Source organism: Pogona vitticeps, chromosome 3 (genome assembly GCF_051106095.1).
Source record: "Pogona vitticeps strain Pit_001003342236 chromosome 3, PviZW2.1, whole genome shotgun sequence".
Classification (NCBI taxonomy): domain Eukaryota; kingdom Metazoa; phylum Chordata; class Lepidosauria; order Squamata; family Agamidae; genus Pogona; species Pogona vitticeps.
The window spans coordinates 194401213-194414830 of record NC_135785.1 but is presented as its reverse complement, the minus strand read 5'-3'; the positions used below and the strand labels follow the sequence as shown (position 1 = coordinate 194414830).

General features: G+C 40.9%; 1 protein-coding gene across 1 annotated transcript in view; it reads left to right on the top strand.

Moving 5' to 3' along the window:
- Positions 1-468: 468 nt before the first annotated feature.
- CFAP47 (cilia and flagella associated protein 47) overlaps positions 469-13618 on the top strand; it is a 326940-nt gene continuing 313790 nt past the window's right edge. Inside the window, exons 1-6 of the mRNA XM_072994251.2 lie at positions 469-697; positions 1735-1886; positions 3988-4103; positions 5929-6067; positions 7892-8120; positions 12754-12914. Of these exons, the coding sequence (XP_072850352.2) occupies positions 491-697; positions 1735-1886; positions 3988-4103; positions 5929-6067; positions 7892-8120; positions 12754-12914 (1004 nt within the window). The 5' untranslated portion in view covers positions 469-490. The remainder of the gene's footprint in view (positions 698-1734; positions 1887-3987; positions 4104-5928; positions 6068-7891; positions 8121-12753; positions 12915-13618) is intronic.

The window sequence follows — 13618 nt, the reverse complement described above, 5'->3', positions numbered from 1 at the left end:
AGGAAAACAGGACCAGCCGTGTGAAAGTTTTCTGAACAGCAGCAAATCCTATACAATAGTGTTTCCTTATGTTGGGTAACCCAGGTACCCTTGGACCGCAACTCCCAGAAACCCCGGGCAGCACAGCTCATGGTAAAGGCTTCTGGGAATTGCAGTCCAGGAACACCTGGGTTACCCATTGTTCCAAAGACTGGTATACAAGCTCTTTGCAACTGTCAGTCATCTGCAACCTCGTCAATTTTCCCGGCCAGGCGCCGCACCGGGTAGTGCCCGGGCTCATTCTAGGCAAGGACCAAAAAAAGAGCAGGCTTTCATTAGTAGGCTCGCTTTCCTCTTCTTTCCTCTTCGGAAGGCCCGCCTGGACACCTCCTCCAATCAGGGCGCCCGGATTCTCCGTTGCTGGGCGACCCTGCCGTTCCGCACGGAAGTTTGCGTCGCCTAGGAGACAGGGACGCTCCGCGCGGGGATGTCCGCCCGGGCAGAAGCCGGCATGGCTACCAAGGGGAGCGACGATCAGGGCCGGTGGGCGACGGGGGAGGCTGCGGCCTCCCGGGACGTGGCCGGTGTGCGCCTTACCCCGCCCGAGCTGCGCTTCGTCGACGCTGTTCCCGGGGGTCGCTACCGGGCCGTGCTCAGTGTCCAGAACCTGCAGACCAACAGCTGCTTCCTTCACTTGGTGCCTCCGGAACGGCCTCAGGTGGGATGAGAGGGACGGGGAAGCGGGGAGCCCCCTTCAGGGGCAGGATTGGGCCCCGCCGGCCGCTCCTTCCTCTCGTCCTCGGTTCCACGGACCCCCTTTTAGTTCTCCTTAGAAACAATCTTTGATGCAAACATCCCTCCTTTCGCAGCATGTCTGGTTTCATTCAGGAGGAGTGGTTTCCTAGTGCGGTGTGTGTGTGTTGTTGTCGTTGTTGTCCCGATCCATATTGATAAGCCAAACAAATACTGTAAGTTAAGCCCCAAGTGGAGTCACATTTAGCAATAAAGATCAGTTTTGCATGTACGTCTAAATATTTTTAGGGAAAAAAAGGAGGGGGGGAAAGACATCAAAATGGCTGTTGAAATGGATTGGTTCCTTCCGAAAAGCCAGGGCTCTTCCCCGCTTCATAGCATAGTTCCTCCTGTATATTCTGGACGGGTTTTGATCCGTTCAGATTTGTTTACAGTGAGAGACATACCTGGCTGTAATTGAAAGTGAAATTGACAGCTATAGGTAAAAAGACAGGACCAAAATAAAATTTTGAAAGAGTTGAGCTAGAGCGTAAAGGTGTTCAGTGTATTGTTAACTGGACCATAGTCTAGTGATTCTCTGCTTCCTGGGGGCATCTGAATTGCGTGCATGTAGGTATACAGTTCTGTCTTGTGACACAGTTTCTTTAAAATATGTTGAGTAAGGATGCAATAGGTGAAGTCCCCATTAATAGGTTGTCTAGTTCTCTGCTTCTGATGCTGTCACTTATATGTGCTTGCTCTAATGTAGTTGCTCTCACCTCCATTTTCCATTGAAACTCATAGAAAACCCCAGGTTCATAAACATGTAAACTTTGAAACTTTTTTTTTCTGAAGAGAGCCATTCTATCTGCCAGTGGTGAATTGCAGAGTAATAGTTCCAGTCAAAGTTTGTTGTTAATTAACATTTATTTGATATGCAATAAATATTGTCATGGTAAAATAAAGTGGAATTTGTTGGATTGAGTATAGAATGATTTGGTTAATTCATTATTTGTTTTGCAGTTCAAACTGATTGTTGAAAATCCAAAGAAACCACTTGCTTCTGGTCTTCACCTAACAGCCACTGTGGAATACTATCCAGACACTGAAGGAAACCTCCAGGACAGGATACTTCTTCATGCAGGAAAAAAGATAGTTGAGATTCCTGTATTAGGGTATGAGATGGCAACATATAATTATATTGATTAAGATTTGGTCAAATCTTTTGATGATGATGTATTTAAAAAAAAAAGAATTACCGGCTTAGAAGATTAGCAAATTTCTGAGCAATGTTGAGAAAAAGTAATGTTTCCTGTATGCCATTCTTGTGTCTAAAAATGATTATGTGGAAGTGTCTTCATAGATCAAACTGCTGACAATATTAATATGTTATTTTGTCAATATGGGTGAGAACATGAGCTTCTATGTAGAGGTGTTTTTGTTTTAGAATGGTTGTAAATAAGACAGGATAACTGGGACTAAGCCTTATGGCAGCAAATTTAGAGGGTGAGGCCACAGTGATTGCCCTCTCCTCTCCTGATTTTTCTCAAAAGTGAAGAGCTAAAGGCAGGCAGCCCTGCAGTCCAGGCTTGCTCATTTGCAGCTGGAAGTAAAGAGCTTCTGGCACCCTATCCCCAGACTACACTCAGCCACCCTCTTTGCAAGCCCCTGGATGCCACTGGATGCAGTGCATGCCACTGGAGAGAAAAGAAAAGGCAGCTCTTGCAATTCTGCTTCTACATTGACTGTTGGTTTCTAGAGGAAGTCCTGAAGAGCAAGATGTGATGGGAACACAGGTAGCCTCGGAAACAACACTTCCCACTATAACTGGCTTCTTGTGACCTCCTTGAAACCAGCCATCAAAGGAGAACAAGGTGCTCAGAAAGTAGAACAGATGCCTCTTCTTGTCTCAAAATGACTTGAAGACAACTTTGTCACATGATTGCTTTCTTAGTGGCTTGGAAAATAATTTCCCTAAATTAATTACAGTATATTCTTTGGCATAAGCACTCCACATTGTGATCTTGCCAGCATTGTGGGAGTCCTGGACAAGAGGCTCTGTAGTCCCCATCGCCTCTGTCTGCTTGGCTGTCTTGATTTCTTCCTTATCAGTCCTCCTGAAAAAAGGGTTTGGTTCCCCGCCTCAAGGAAGTCAGTGTATTTCCACCTCCTTCACTCCCATTAACAACAGTTGTGGCAATAACTTATTTCCTCCTTTGTTTCATTTACTCTTTACAGAAAAGGTAGGCCAATGTGTAGAGTGTAGATTCAAATGAATCTACCAAAATCATTTTTCAAGAGTGCTTCTGGCCCTTCAAAAGCGTAATATGCTCACAATGCCTGATCCTAGTTACCATTATAGCAGTCATATTCTGAACTATTTACAGCTTTTGAATTATCTTCAGAGGCAGCCCTTTATATAAAGACGTCTTCCTGGAGTTAGTGGAGCGTGGGTCACTGCGGTTCAGGCTATGTACACAGGAAGAGAAGTATCGTGGAACTGGCCTAATGTGTTCTCTGCTGTTGAGGAAACGTGATTTTTTTTTGATGTATTGCTGTTAGATTGCGTACCATTCTGTGATAACCTATTTCAGCAGTTAGATCTGGTATATACATTGTAATAGGCACAGCTATGTGAAAGTCATGATCCTGCAATGTGATCCTGGTCTTTTTCACTAAAATATGCAGTGAGTTAAACATTTAATGTAATCCTGTACTGTATTTGTTTCATCAAAAGGAAGGTGTGCTGATTTTAGAAGGATTTAGTTCGAGGTACATGTGTACAAGAACATAGCCTAAATATTGATCTTGATGAGGTACAGCTTTGCCTAATTCTCACTGTATTGTACCCAACATAACTTATAGCAGACATCATAAATTCATCTTATATTGATAACGACATAAACATTGTTTGGACTTTCAGCTTGCTTATTATTTGCTGAATCGTGTTGAATACTTTTACTTCAGGCATAGATATGCCAGATCTATTCATTTTCTGATGCAATAAAGAGTTTAAAACTAATTAAAATATAATTGCAGTTCAACGTGATTTAATCCAATAAAATTGAACTGTCCTTAAGTTACCATAATTAAGAACACACTGACATTTTAATAACCCTCTTCCATCTGCAGATGTTGTTGCTAAATTAGGTTGCACAATTAAATTGTGCAACTGTTGAAATGGTAGGAAAGCAGTTTTTCTACTTCAAATACTTATAAAAAAATAAAACTAATAAATAAATTACATAAAACTAATTAAAAGCTCATTTCTTGCAGATTAATTCCATGCTGCTGCTTAGAAATTGAACCTGAGATAAATTTTGGCACAGTGATTGCAAACAGTAAAGTAATTAATGGAGAGATTAGAATTACTAACTATGGATCTTCTCCAGGTAAATATTTCTGTGGCATTAACCATAACAAGTTGATTTTCTGTTCATGTGATGGACTGATTTGGATAATCAAAACCTAGTTTATTAAGTTAGCAAATGTATGAACTGTGGGCGTACATGGAGCCTCTTTACTGATACTCCACTAGTCTCCTTAAGTGAACATGCCAGGCAGACAGCCATTAACTTCCAATTAGGGGTGAACCAGTGCTTGATTTTGAGATGGCTGGACAGTGTCATAAAAGCAACCAACATGAATTTGACACAACTCCGGGAGGCAGTGGAAGACAGGACGGCCTGGCATGCTCTGGTCCACGGGGTCACGAAGAGTCGGACATGACTAAATGACTAAACAACGACGAGTGCTTGATTTTAAAACAAGCCTGGGAGTTAGAAGCTAGTTCTATATGATTTTAAGTTAGTTCTTGGTTCATAACAGGAACAAATGCTCAGCTGCAGCTTCTTAGTTGGTTTTTGCCACATGTGAAGGATAGATTGGTGTATCTCCAAAGGCTGTATGCAGGTACACAAGGCTCTTGTGTATGCTGTTTTATGAAGCTAGTCTCTGAGGCAGTATCTTATTTCCAAACAGCTGTATATCCTGAACATTTTATTCTTCCCACAATTGTGAGCCTGGTGGAAAATTATTATCCACTTAGTTTCACACATTGGACAGAAGTGGTAAACAGGTACATTGCATAAATAAAAAGAACTTGGTGAAAGGGAAGAGGCTGTTTTACTCTCCTTTGTTTTTTATCCATTAACTTAGTAAATGCTGGGATTATGTCATTATATATTCATGTGTATGTGGCAGAGCAGATCCAGAAGTGGATGTGAGTAGATACACCATTGAGCAAAATTCAAACCTCAGCTTCTTGATATGGATAGACATTGTCTTTTGACTTCTATCTGTGACTTAATTTGCACTTTATAGCCATGATCGTTGACTTCCTTCAGTTACCTGCTTTTGGGGATTTTTGAATTACATTCCTTGAATTCACCATGTAGCTCAGTCCTTCTGTTTCCCAGCTATTATGGGAGATTCATATCATAACCCAGACAAGAATGTTTTCAAATGCTCAGTTAGCTAATACTATGCTTTATATGGATGCACATGATTTGATGTGCACTTTTTAGCTTGCTCACCTGGTTGCTGGACATGTGTTTATTTACAGATGTTTAGGTTTTCTTTCAGGTCATAGCCTTGACAAGGTAGCTTAATGCTGAAACACATGAAATAAAATAAAATAAAATGCAACTCATTAAAAAACAATAATTTATTTTTATTTCCTGCTGCATGCTTTATCACATAGCTGGGGTCAAATACATGTTTGGGGAAGGGCATATCTGGACCTGTTACCTGTGCCAGAGGACTTGTAAGCACAAGGCCTGGTGTTTAGGCACCAGAATTTTGTATTTCAAGTTTTCAAAGTTTGGCAGCTGTTCTCTAAATTCATGTTTGTCACCAAACAGTGAGAATCTGCTTGTAAATTGTAATCACTTATCACTAAGACTTAATCTGTGTTCACCCGAAATTTAAAAGGACATATTTTCTTGAAAAATGTCTGTTTCACTTTTGTTTTTGTTTTTTTGTATATGGAGTAATAAAATGTCCATAGTTCTGAGAAGATAGGAGTCAAAGAGCAACTGTGGATGTCAGGGAACCTTGGAAAAAATGCTGTGCATGTTTCTCAACTGGTTGCTTTGTCTCTTTGATGCTTCCTTTTAGAGACTAGGCCTCCTTTTTTTAAAGTGGGAGAAAGGAATGCACCTTGTGTGTTAATTTTATAGGCCATGCATAACATACTTATATATATACATATTTTAGGTACATTCAAGATAAAATATAGAGGAAGTGTTCCTATTGTTATAACACCAAGCACTGGAGTGGTGGAACCTCAGACAAAACAGCTGGTTAAAATGGAGATCTGCACCGATGTACCCAGAATAATTAATCAACCAGCCATGTAAGTGTAGTGTTTGTGCTGTAATACCTTTTCTTCTTTCAGTTGTTTTTAATTTTGCTTCCATGGTAAGTCTGCTTGGTTATAAGCAAGCCTTACAGCTCTTACTGCTTTTCACTCTCTCTGGCAAAATCCAAAGAATCAAAACAAAACAAAAGACAAAATGAAATAAAGACAAAAACATGTGGCACCCTAAAAACTAACTATTATATTTTAATGTGATCTTTTGTGGACTCACATTAAAATATAATATGCCACATGCTTTTGTCTTTTTAATTTTTTTGTCTTTCTGTTTGGTTTGGTTTCTTTAGGTTTTGCCTGATATGCTTGCACAGAATAAGACGGCTACCTCTTCCAAAACTTTTACTCTCTCTGTACTCTTACATAATGCTTCAATCCAATATCTGAAAATATTGCAACTCACAGTTGTAATCTGTGCAAAAAGAGCATCCTTAATATTCATATAATTCAATGGTGGGAAATGTTTTGATGTAAAATTCCATTGTCTTTGAGTTTATTATGCTTCTTAAAACGTACAAATTGGTTATAAGAGTAAGCTCAATTATAATTTTCCCTTCTTTCCAGGACATTCTTGTGACACTGAACAAGTAATCTATTGTATTTTTCCATGTATAAGATGCCCCAATGTATAAGATGACCCCACTTTTCTAACCCCAAATTAGAAAATTTGATCGCTGCTTTCTCTGCCACTTCCTAAGCCTGGGGCTCAGCAAAAGGAGGGGGAAAGCAGGGATCAAAGGGCTGAAGGATTGCTTTGATCGCTGTTTTCCCTGCCACTTCCAAAGCCCCATGGGGCTTAGCAAAACGAGGGGGAAAGCAGCAATCAAAGGGTTGCAGGATTGCTTAGGAAGTGGAGGGGTTAGGAAATGGAGGGGAAAGCAGCAATCAAAGTGATCCTGCAGCCCTTTGATCCCTGCTTTCCCCCTCCTTTTGCTAAGCCCCGTGGGGCTTAGGAAGTGGCAGGGAAAACAGCAATCCAAGCGATCCTGCAGCCCTTTGATTGCTGCTTCCCCCCTCCTTTTGCTAAGCCCCATGGGGCTTAAGAAGTGGTGGGGAAAGCAGCAATCAAAGTGAACCTGCATGCCTTTGATCCCTGGTTTCCCCCTCCACTTGCTAAGCTCCGTGAGGCTTAGGAAGTGGAGGGGGAAAGCAGGGTTTAAAGCGCAGCAGAATTGCTGCAATCCCTTCCCCCCTCCACTTGTTTTTGTTCTCTTGTCAGCTTCCTTCCCTTTATAAGACAAACCCCAATTTTTAGTGTAAATATTTTAAACAAAAGTATTGTCCTATGCATGGAAAGATACAGTACTTCAGTAGGAAGTTATCCATATTATCAGTGTGCCTAATACATTTGTGACATTACCAGGTTGTACCAGTGGTGTTCCAGGAAAACAATTTCTGTATTTAATGCCTGTTATGGAATGCTAGGACTAGGCAACGTTTATATGCTTTAGCCATAAATATGTGTATCATTCATATGCTTAGATGAGATACTGAGTTCTGTATGATTAATACTGGCCAGTATCTTCTGCAGAGCTCCATCATATTACTGCGAATTCAAGTTTAAGCTTTTCTTCTTTTTTCAGTTTCAGGGTACTTAAGACTTATATGCAGTGAAATGAAGTCACACACACAGCCCAAAATAAAAAAAGACAAATCTTTTAATTAGCATCAATCTGCTGCTGACTTCATTTGCACTGTGCTAGGGGAGCTCCACAAGGAGATACTGGCATTCATACTGTAACAGAGATCTCATTAGTGCATGTTTCCTTCCTATATTTTTTTCTTACCTATTGCTTTTATGCAAAGTGTGGAATTGCAGGGGCGGCCCAGTGTGGAGATAATGATCAAAGCGAACATAGTGGAGCAAATTCTTGAGGTTTTGGGTGTGCCTCACTCAAGTACAATACAGTGTGTTGATTTTGGAAGTGTCTATTTTGGAACCTCCAAGACTGAAGAAGTTATTCTTCACAATAAAAGTCCAGAGCCCATGGATTGGGTTGCAGTCCTGCAAGATAACACTGTTGGCATAGAGATGGTAAGGAAAGTTCTTCAGTTTTACCTTTGGCTTCTTATGTCCTCATGTGTGGCATGGTTGGAGGCTAGTCTGAGAAAGAAGTAATGTTGGAGACTTTTCTTTGAGCTTATATTTCCTTTTGTTATTTATGGTTAGTTAGACTCTAACTCACGGGTCTCCAAACTGTGTGTGTGTATGTATGTGTGCGTGCATCCTGAATACGTGCGGAGAGGCATGTGTGTGTGTGTGTGGGCGTGTGGGCGTGTGTATGTGTGTACACATTCTTGTTCCTTCAGCCCTCAAAAATGTTGAAAATATATGGTGTGGCCCTCACTGTCAAAAGTTTGGAGACCCCTGTTCTTACTGGTGTACCTGTAAGCTTTGCATAACTCGTCATTTAGTCGTTCAGTTGTGTCCGACGCTTCGTGACCCCATGGACCAGAGCATGCCAGGCCCTCCTATCTTCCACTGCCTCCCGGAGTTGTGTCAAATTCATGTTGGTTGCTTCAATGACACTGTCCAACCATATCATCCTCTGTCATCCCCTTCTCCTCTTGCCTTCACACTTTCCCAAAATCAAGGTCTTTTCCAAGGATTCTTCTCTTCTCATGAGATGGCCAAAGTACTGGAGCCTCAGCTTCAGGATCTGTCCTCCCAGTGAGCATTCAGGGTTGATTTCCTTTAGAATTGATAGGTTTGTTCTCCTTGCAGTCCAGGGGACTCTCAAGATCCTCCTTCAACACCACAGTTCAAAAGCATCAATTCTTCGGCGGTCAGCTTTCTTTATGGTCCAGCTCTCACTTCCATACATCACTACAGGGAAAACCATAGCTTTGACTATGTGGACATTTGTTGGCAAGGTGATGTTTCTGCTTTTTAAGATGCTGTCGAGGTTTGTCAGTGCTTTCCTCCCAAGAAGCAGGCATCTTTTAATTTCGTGGCTGCTGTCTCCATCTGCAGTGATCATGGAGCCCAAGAAAGTAAAATCTGTCACTGCCTTCATATCTTCCTCTTCTATTTTCCAGGAGGTGATGGGATGAGTGGCCATGATCTCAGTTCTTTTGATGTTGAGCTTCAGATCGTTTTTTGCACTCTCCTCTTTCACCCTCATTACAAGGTTCCTTAATTCCTCTTCACTCTCTGCCATCAGAGTGGTATCATCTGCATATTGGAGGTTGTTGATATTTCTTCCGGCAATCTTAATTCTGGCTTGGGATTCCTCCTGTCCAGCCTTTTGCATAATGTATTCTGCATATAAGTTAAATAAGCAGGGAGACAATATACAGCCTTGTTGTACTCCTTTCCCAATTTTGAACCAATCAGTTGTTCCATATCCAGTTCTAACTGTTGCTTCCTGTCCCACGTATAGGTTTCTCAGAAGATAAGGTGGTGAGGCATTCCCATTTCTTTAAGGACTTGCCATAGTTTGCTGTGGTCCACACAGTCAAAGGCTTTTGCATAGTCAATGAAGCAGAAGTGGATGTTTTTGTGGAACTCTCTTGCTTTCTCTATAATCCAGCACATGTTAGCAATTTGGTCTCTGGTTCCTCTGCCCCTTTGGAATCCAGCTTGTACTTCTGGGAGTTCTCGGTCCACATACTGCTGAAGCCTACCTTGTAGGATTTTGAGCTTAACCTTGCTAGCATGTGAAATGAGTGCAATTGTACGGTAGTTGGAGCATTCTTTGGCACTGCCCTTCTTAGGGATTGGGATGTAAACTGATCTTTTCCCGTCTGTGGCCACTGTTGTGTTTTCCAAACTTTCTGGCATATTGAATGTAGCACCTTAACAGCATCATCTTTAAGATTTTAAATAGTTCAACTGGAATGCCATCACCTCCACTGGCCTTGTTGTTAGCCAAGCTTTCTAAGGCCCACTTGACTTCACTCTCCAGGATGTCTGTGTATTCTTGCCACCTCTTCTTGATGTCTTTTGCTTCTGTTTGGTCCCTCCCATTTTTGTTCTTTATCATGTCCATATTTGCAGAAAATGTTCCCCTAATATCTCAAATCTTCCTGAACAAATCTCTGGTTTTTCCTTTTCTATTATTTTCCTCTATTTCTTTGCATTGTTCATTTAAGAAGGCCCTCTTCTCTCTCCTTGCTATTCTCTGCAAGTCTGCATTCAGTTTTCTGTAACTTTCCCTATCTCCCTTGCATTTTGTTTCCCTTCTCCTCTCTGCTATTTCTAAGGCCTCGTTGGACAGCCACTTTGCTTTCTTGCATTTCCTTTTCTGTGGGATGGCTTTTGTTGCTGCCTCCTTTACAATGTTACGAGCCTCTATCCAAAGTTTTTCAGGCACCTTAAATCTGTTCTTCACTTCCACTGTGTATTCATAAGGGATGTGGTTTAGATTATACCTGACGAGCCCAGTGGTTTTTCCTACTCTCTTCAGTTTAAGCTTGAATTTTGCTATGAGAAGCTGACAATCAGCTCCAGGTCTTGTTTTTGCTGACTCTATAGAGTTTCTCCATCTTTGGCTGCAGAGAATATAATCAATCTGATTTCGGTATTGCCCATCTGGTAATTTCCATGTATAGAGTCGCCTCTTGTGTTGTTGGAAAAGAGTGTTTATGACCAGCTTGTTCTCTTGACAAAACTCTATTAGCCGTCGCCCTGCTTCATTTTGAACTCCCAGGCCAAACTTTCCTGTTGTTCCTTTTATCTCTTGACTCCCGACTTTAGCATTCCAATCCCCTATAATGAGAAGAACATATTTCTTTGGTGTCACTTCTAGAAGGTGTTGTAAATCATCATAAAACTGGTCAATTTCAGTCTCCTCAGCATTGGTGGTTGGAGCATAAACTTGGATTACTATGATGTTGAAAGGTCTGCCTTGGATTTGTATTAACATAATTCTATCATTTTTGAGATTATATCCCATTACAGCTTTTCCCACTCTTTTGTTGACTATGAGGGCTACTCCATTCCTTCTATGGGATTCTTGCGCACAATAGTAGATATGATAATCATCTGAATTGAATTTGCCCATTTCTGTCTATTTTAGTTCACTGACGCCCAGGATGTCAATGTTTATTCTTGCCATCTCCTGTTTGACCACCTCCAGCTTCCCAAGTTTCATAGATCTTACATTCCAGGTTCCTATGCAGTATTTTTCTTTGCAGCATCGGACTTTCCTTTCACTTCCAGGCACGTCCACAGCTGAGCGTCCTTTCGGCTTTGGCCCAGCCACTTCATTAGCTGTGGAGCTACTTGTACTTGTATTTGTCCTCCGCTCTTCCTCAGTAGCATGTTGGATGCCTTCCGACCTGAGAGGCCCATCTTCTAGTGTCATATCTTTTAGCCTTTTGTTTCTGTTCATGGGGTTTTCTTGGCAAAGATACTGGAGTGGCTTGCCAGTTCCTGCTCCAGGTGGATTGCATTTAGTCGGAACTCTCCACTATGTCCTGTCCGTCTTGGGTGTCCCTGCACGGCATAGCCCATAGCTTCCCTGAGTTACTCAAGCTCCTTCGCCACGACAAGGCAGCAATCTGTCCCTATGACTGGGCAACATATATATGAATGAGCTGGAAGTTGCTAAGTTTCTTCCAACATTCTGTCATATTCTAGTGTGAGCAGGAACCAGAAGCTTCAATGTAGATTGGGAGTACCTACATACTACAACACAGATTAAGGTGTTGTTTCAAAATTTGTTGCTTGATCTCATATCCTAGTAGTGTCTGAAAATACATTTCCTATTCACTCCTGAAATAAGTGGATGGCTGTTGCCCAGTCCTAGGGAGTGCACAGGAGTTCCGTATGTGGGCAAAATGCTGTGATGGAAAAAAACTTACCCCGAAGCTCTGTGATTTGGCATCTACTAGCAAGGGCTCCACTGGGATGTTGCAAGATACCTCTATATCCAGGACACATATTGCAACCCTTGTAAAATGTATGGGCCTCAACATAACAGTGGAGATTTGTAAGTGTATAATAAGGATGTGGAATGTTATTTCTGAAAATCTACATGTGTCAATCAAATGAAAAAATAATAAAAAGAAGAATGACTTCAATCTTACTGTGAGGACAAGTTTCCTTCATTTTTTAAAAAAGCTTTTATTTAATGACACTTCCAGTACCAGGATCTATCTTTTTCTGTGTTGATTATTGCCATATGCACAATACCTCCAGCCTTAGTTGCTGTTCTTTTTTTGTATTTCTGCTTTAGTGTGTGAAAGATCAACATGAACAACAGAGAAACTCAGCAACTCTTATTGTTATTGTGTGATACAATGTTGCTGCCAATTTATGGCAATGCTGATAGGGTTTTTAAGCTATGTAAGATGCCCGATTATTCTCCGGTTCCAGTGAGATTTCATGGCCCAGTTGGGATTTGAACCTGGGTCTCCCAAGTCCTAGTCTGATACCCTGACCTCTAAACCACATTGTCTTACAGCAGTAACTCTTAGCATCTTCTGGATATTGTATGTATGTATGTATGTATGTATGTATGTATGTATGTATGTATGTATGTATGTATGTATGTATGTATGTATGTATGTATGTATGTATGTACGTACGTATGTATGTACGTACGTACGTGTGTACGTGTGTACGTATGTATGTACGTACGTAAGTACTGTACCTATTTGTTTGTTTGTTTGTTTGTTTGTTTGTTTATTTATTTATTTATTTATTGCTTAATTACTTTCAGGGTACAGATATTCAAAAGAGTACAGATGCTGTTTTAAACAACTTGCATCACACTGATGGACAACCCGAAACAGATGCTTCTACTTTAATTGCCTGCATTCCAGATGAAGGGACTCTACAGCCATATCAGAAAATTGTCATTTCTCTTTGTTTTAGTCCAAAGTAAGCATGCAATGTAAATGAAGGAGTATAAAATTGATGAAAAATAATCGTAAAAATATGCTTCTTGTGACTGTATCTGTTATTCTCATAACAGATTTAAAACATAATTGTAAAACAGCTGTTTAAATAGTAACATCTATTACTAACCTATTTTTGGCAACTCTTCTGATGGTTATAAATAATTTCAAAATTCAAAAGGTAGTCTGGATTATGTATGCTTCCTCCATTTTCTCCTCTAGCCACAGGGAGATGGAGGGCGGGGAAGCCTCATTTTGAACATTAAGCATTGCTAGTTTCAGCTGAGTGATGTCATAACCCTACTTAAGGAAAAAAAAAAGGATACAGCTCAAAATGATAATTGCTGTGGCTGAAAGAGTTGGGGGCTTTGCAGACTCAAGGGTTGTGATTGCTGGCGGTGGTGCTGCTACCCTGGATGCAATGTTCTTCCAAGGCCCTGGCTTTAGTTAGCCATGGATATTACTTTAGTTATGATGTGCATAAACATTTTTCTCCCATCTCCTCAATGCTCTTTTATGCTATACAACATCTTCTGCTTTTCAAATATTAGGGCACAAATTCAAACCACCCATTCCAACCCTGATATAAAAAACTAAAACAAAAAACAAACTGGAGCTTGCATAATTTCTTATTTCAGACTCAGCGAAATCCTAGCATCATTGTGGCTATAGGAATACAATGGAGCT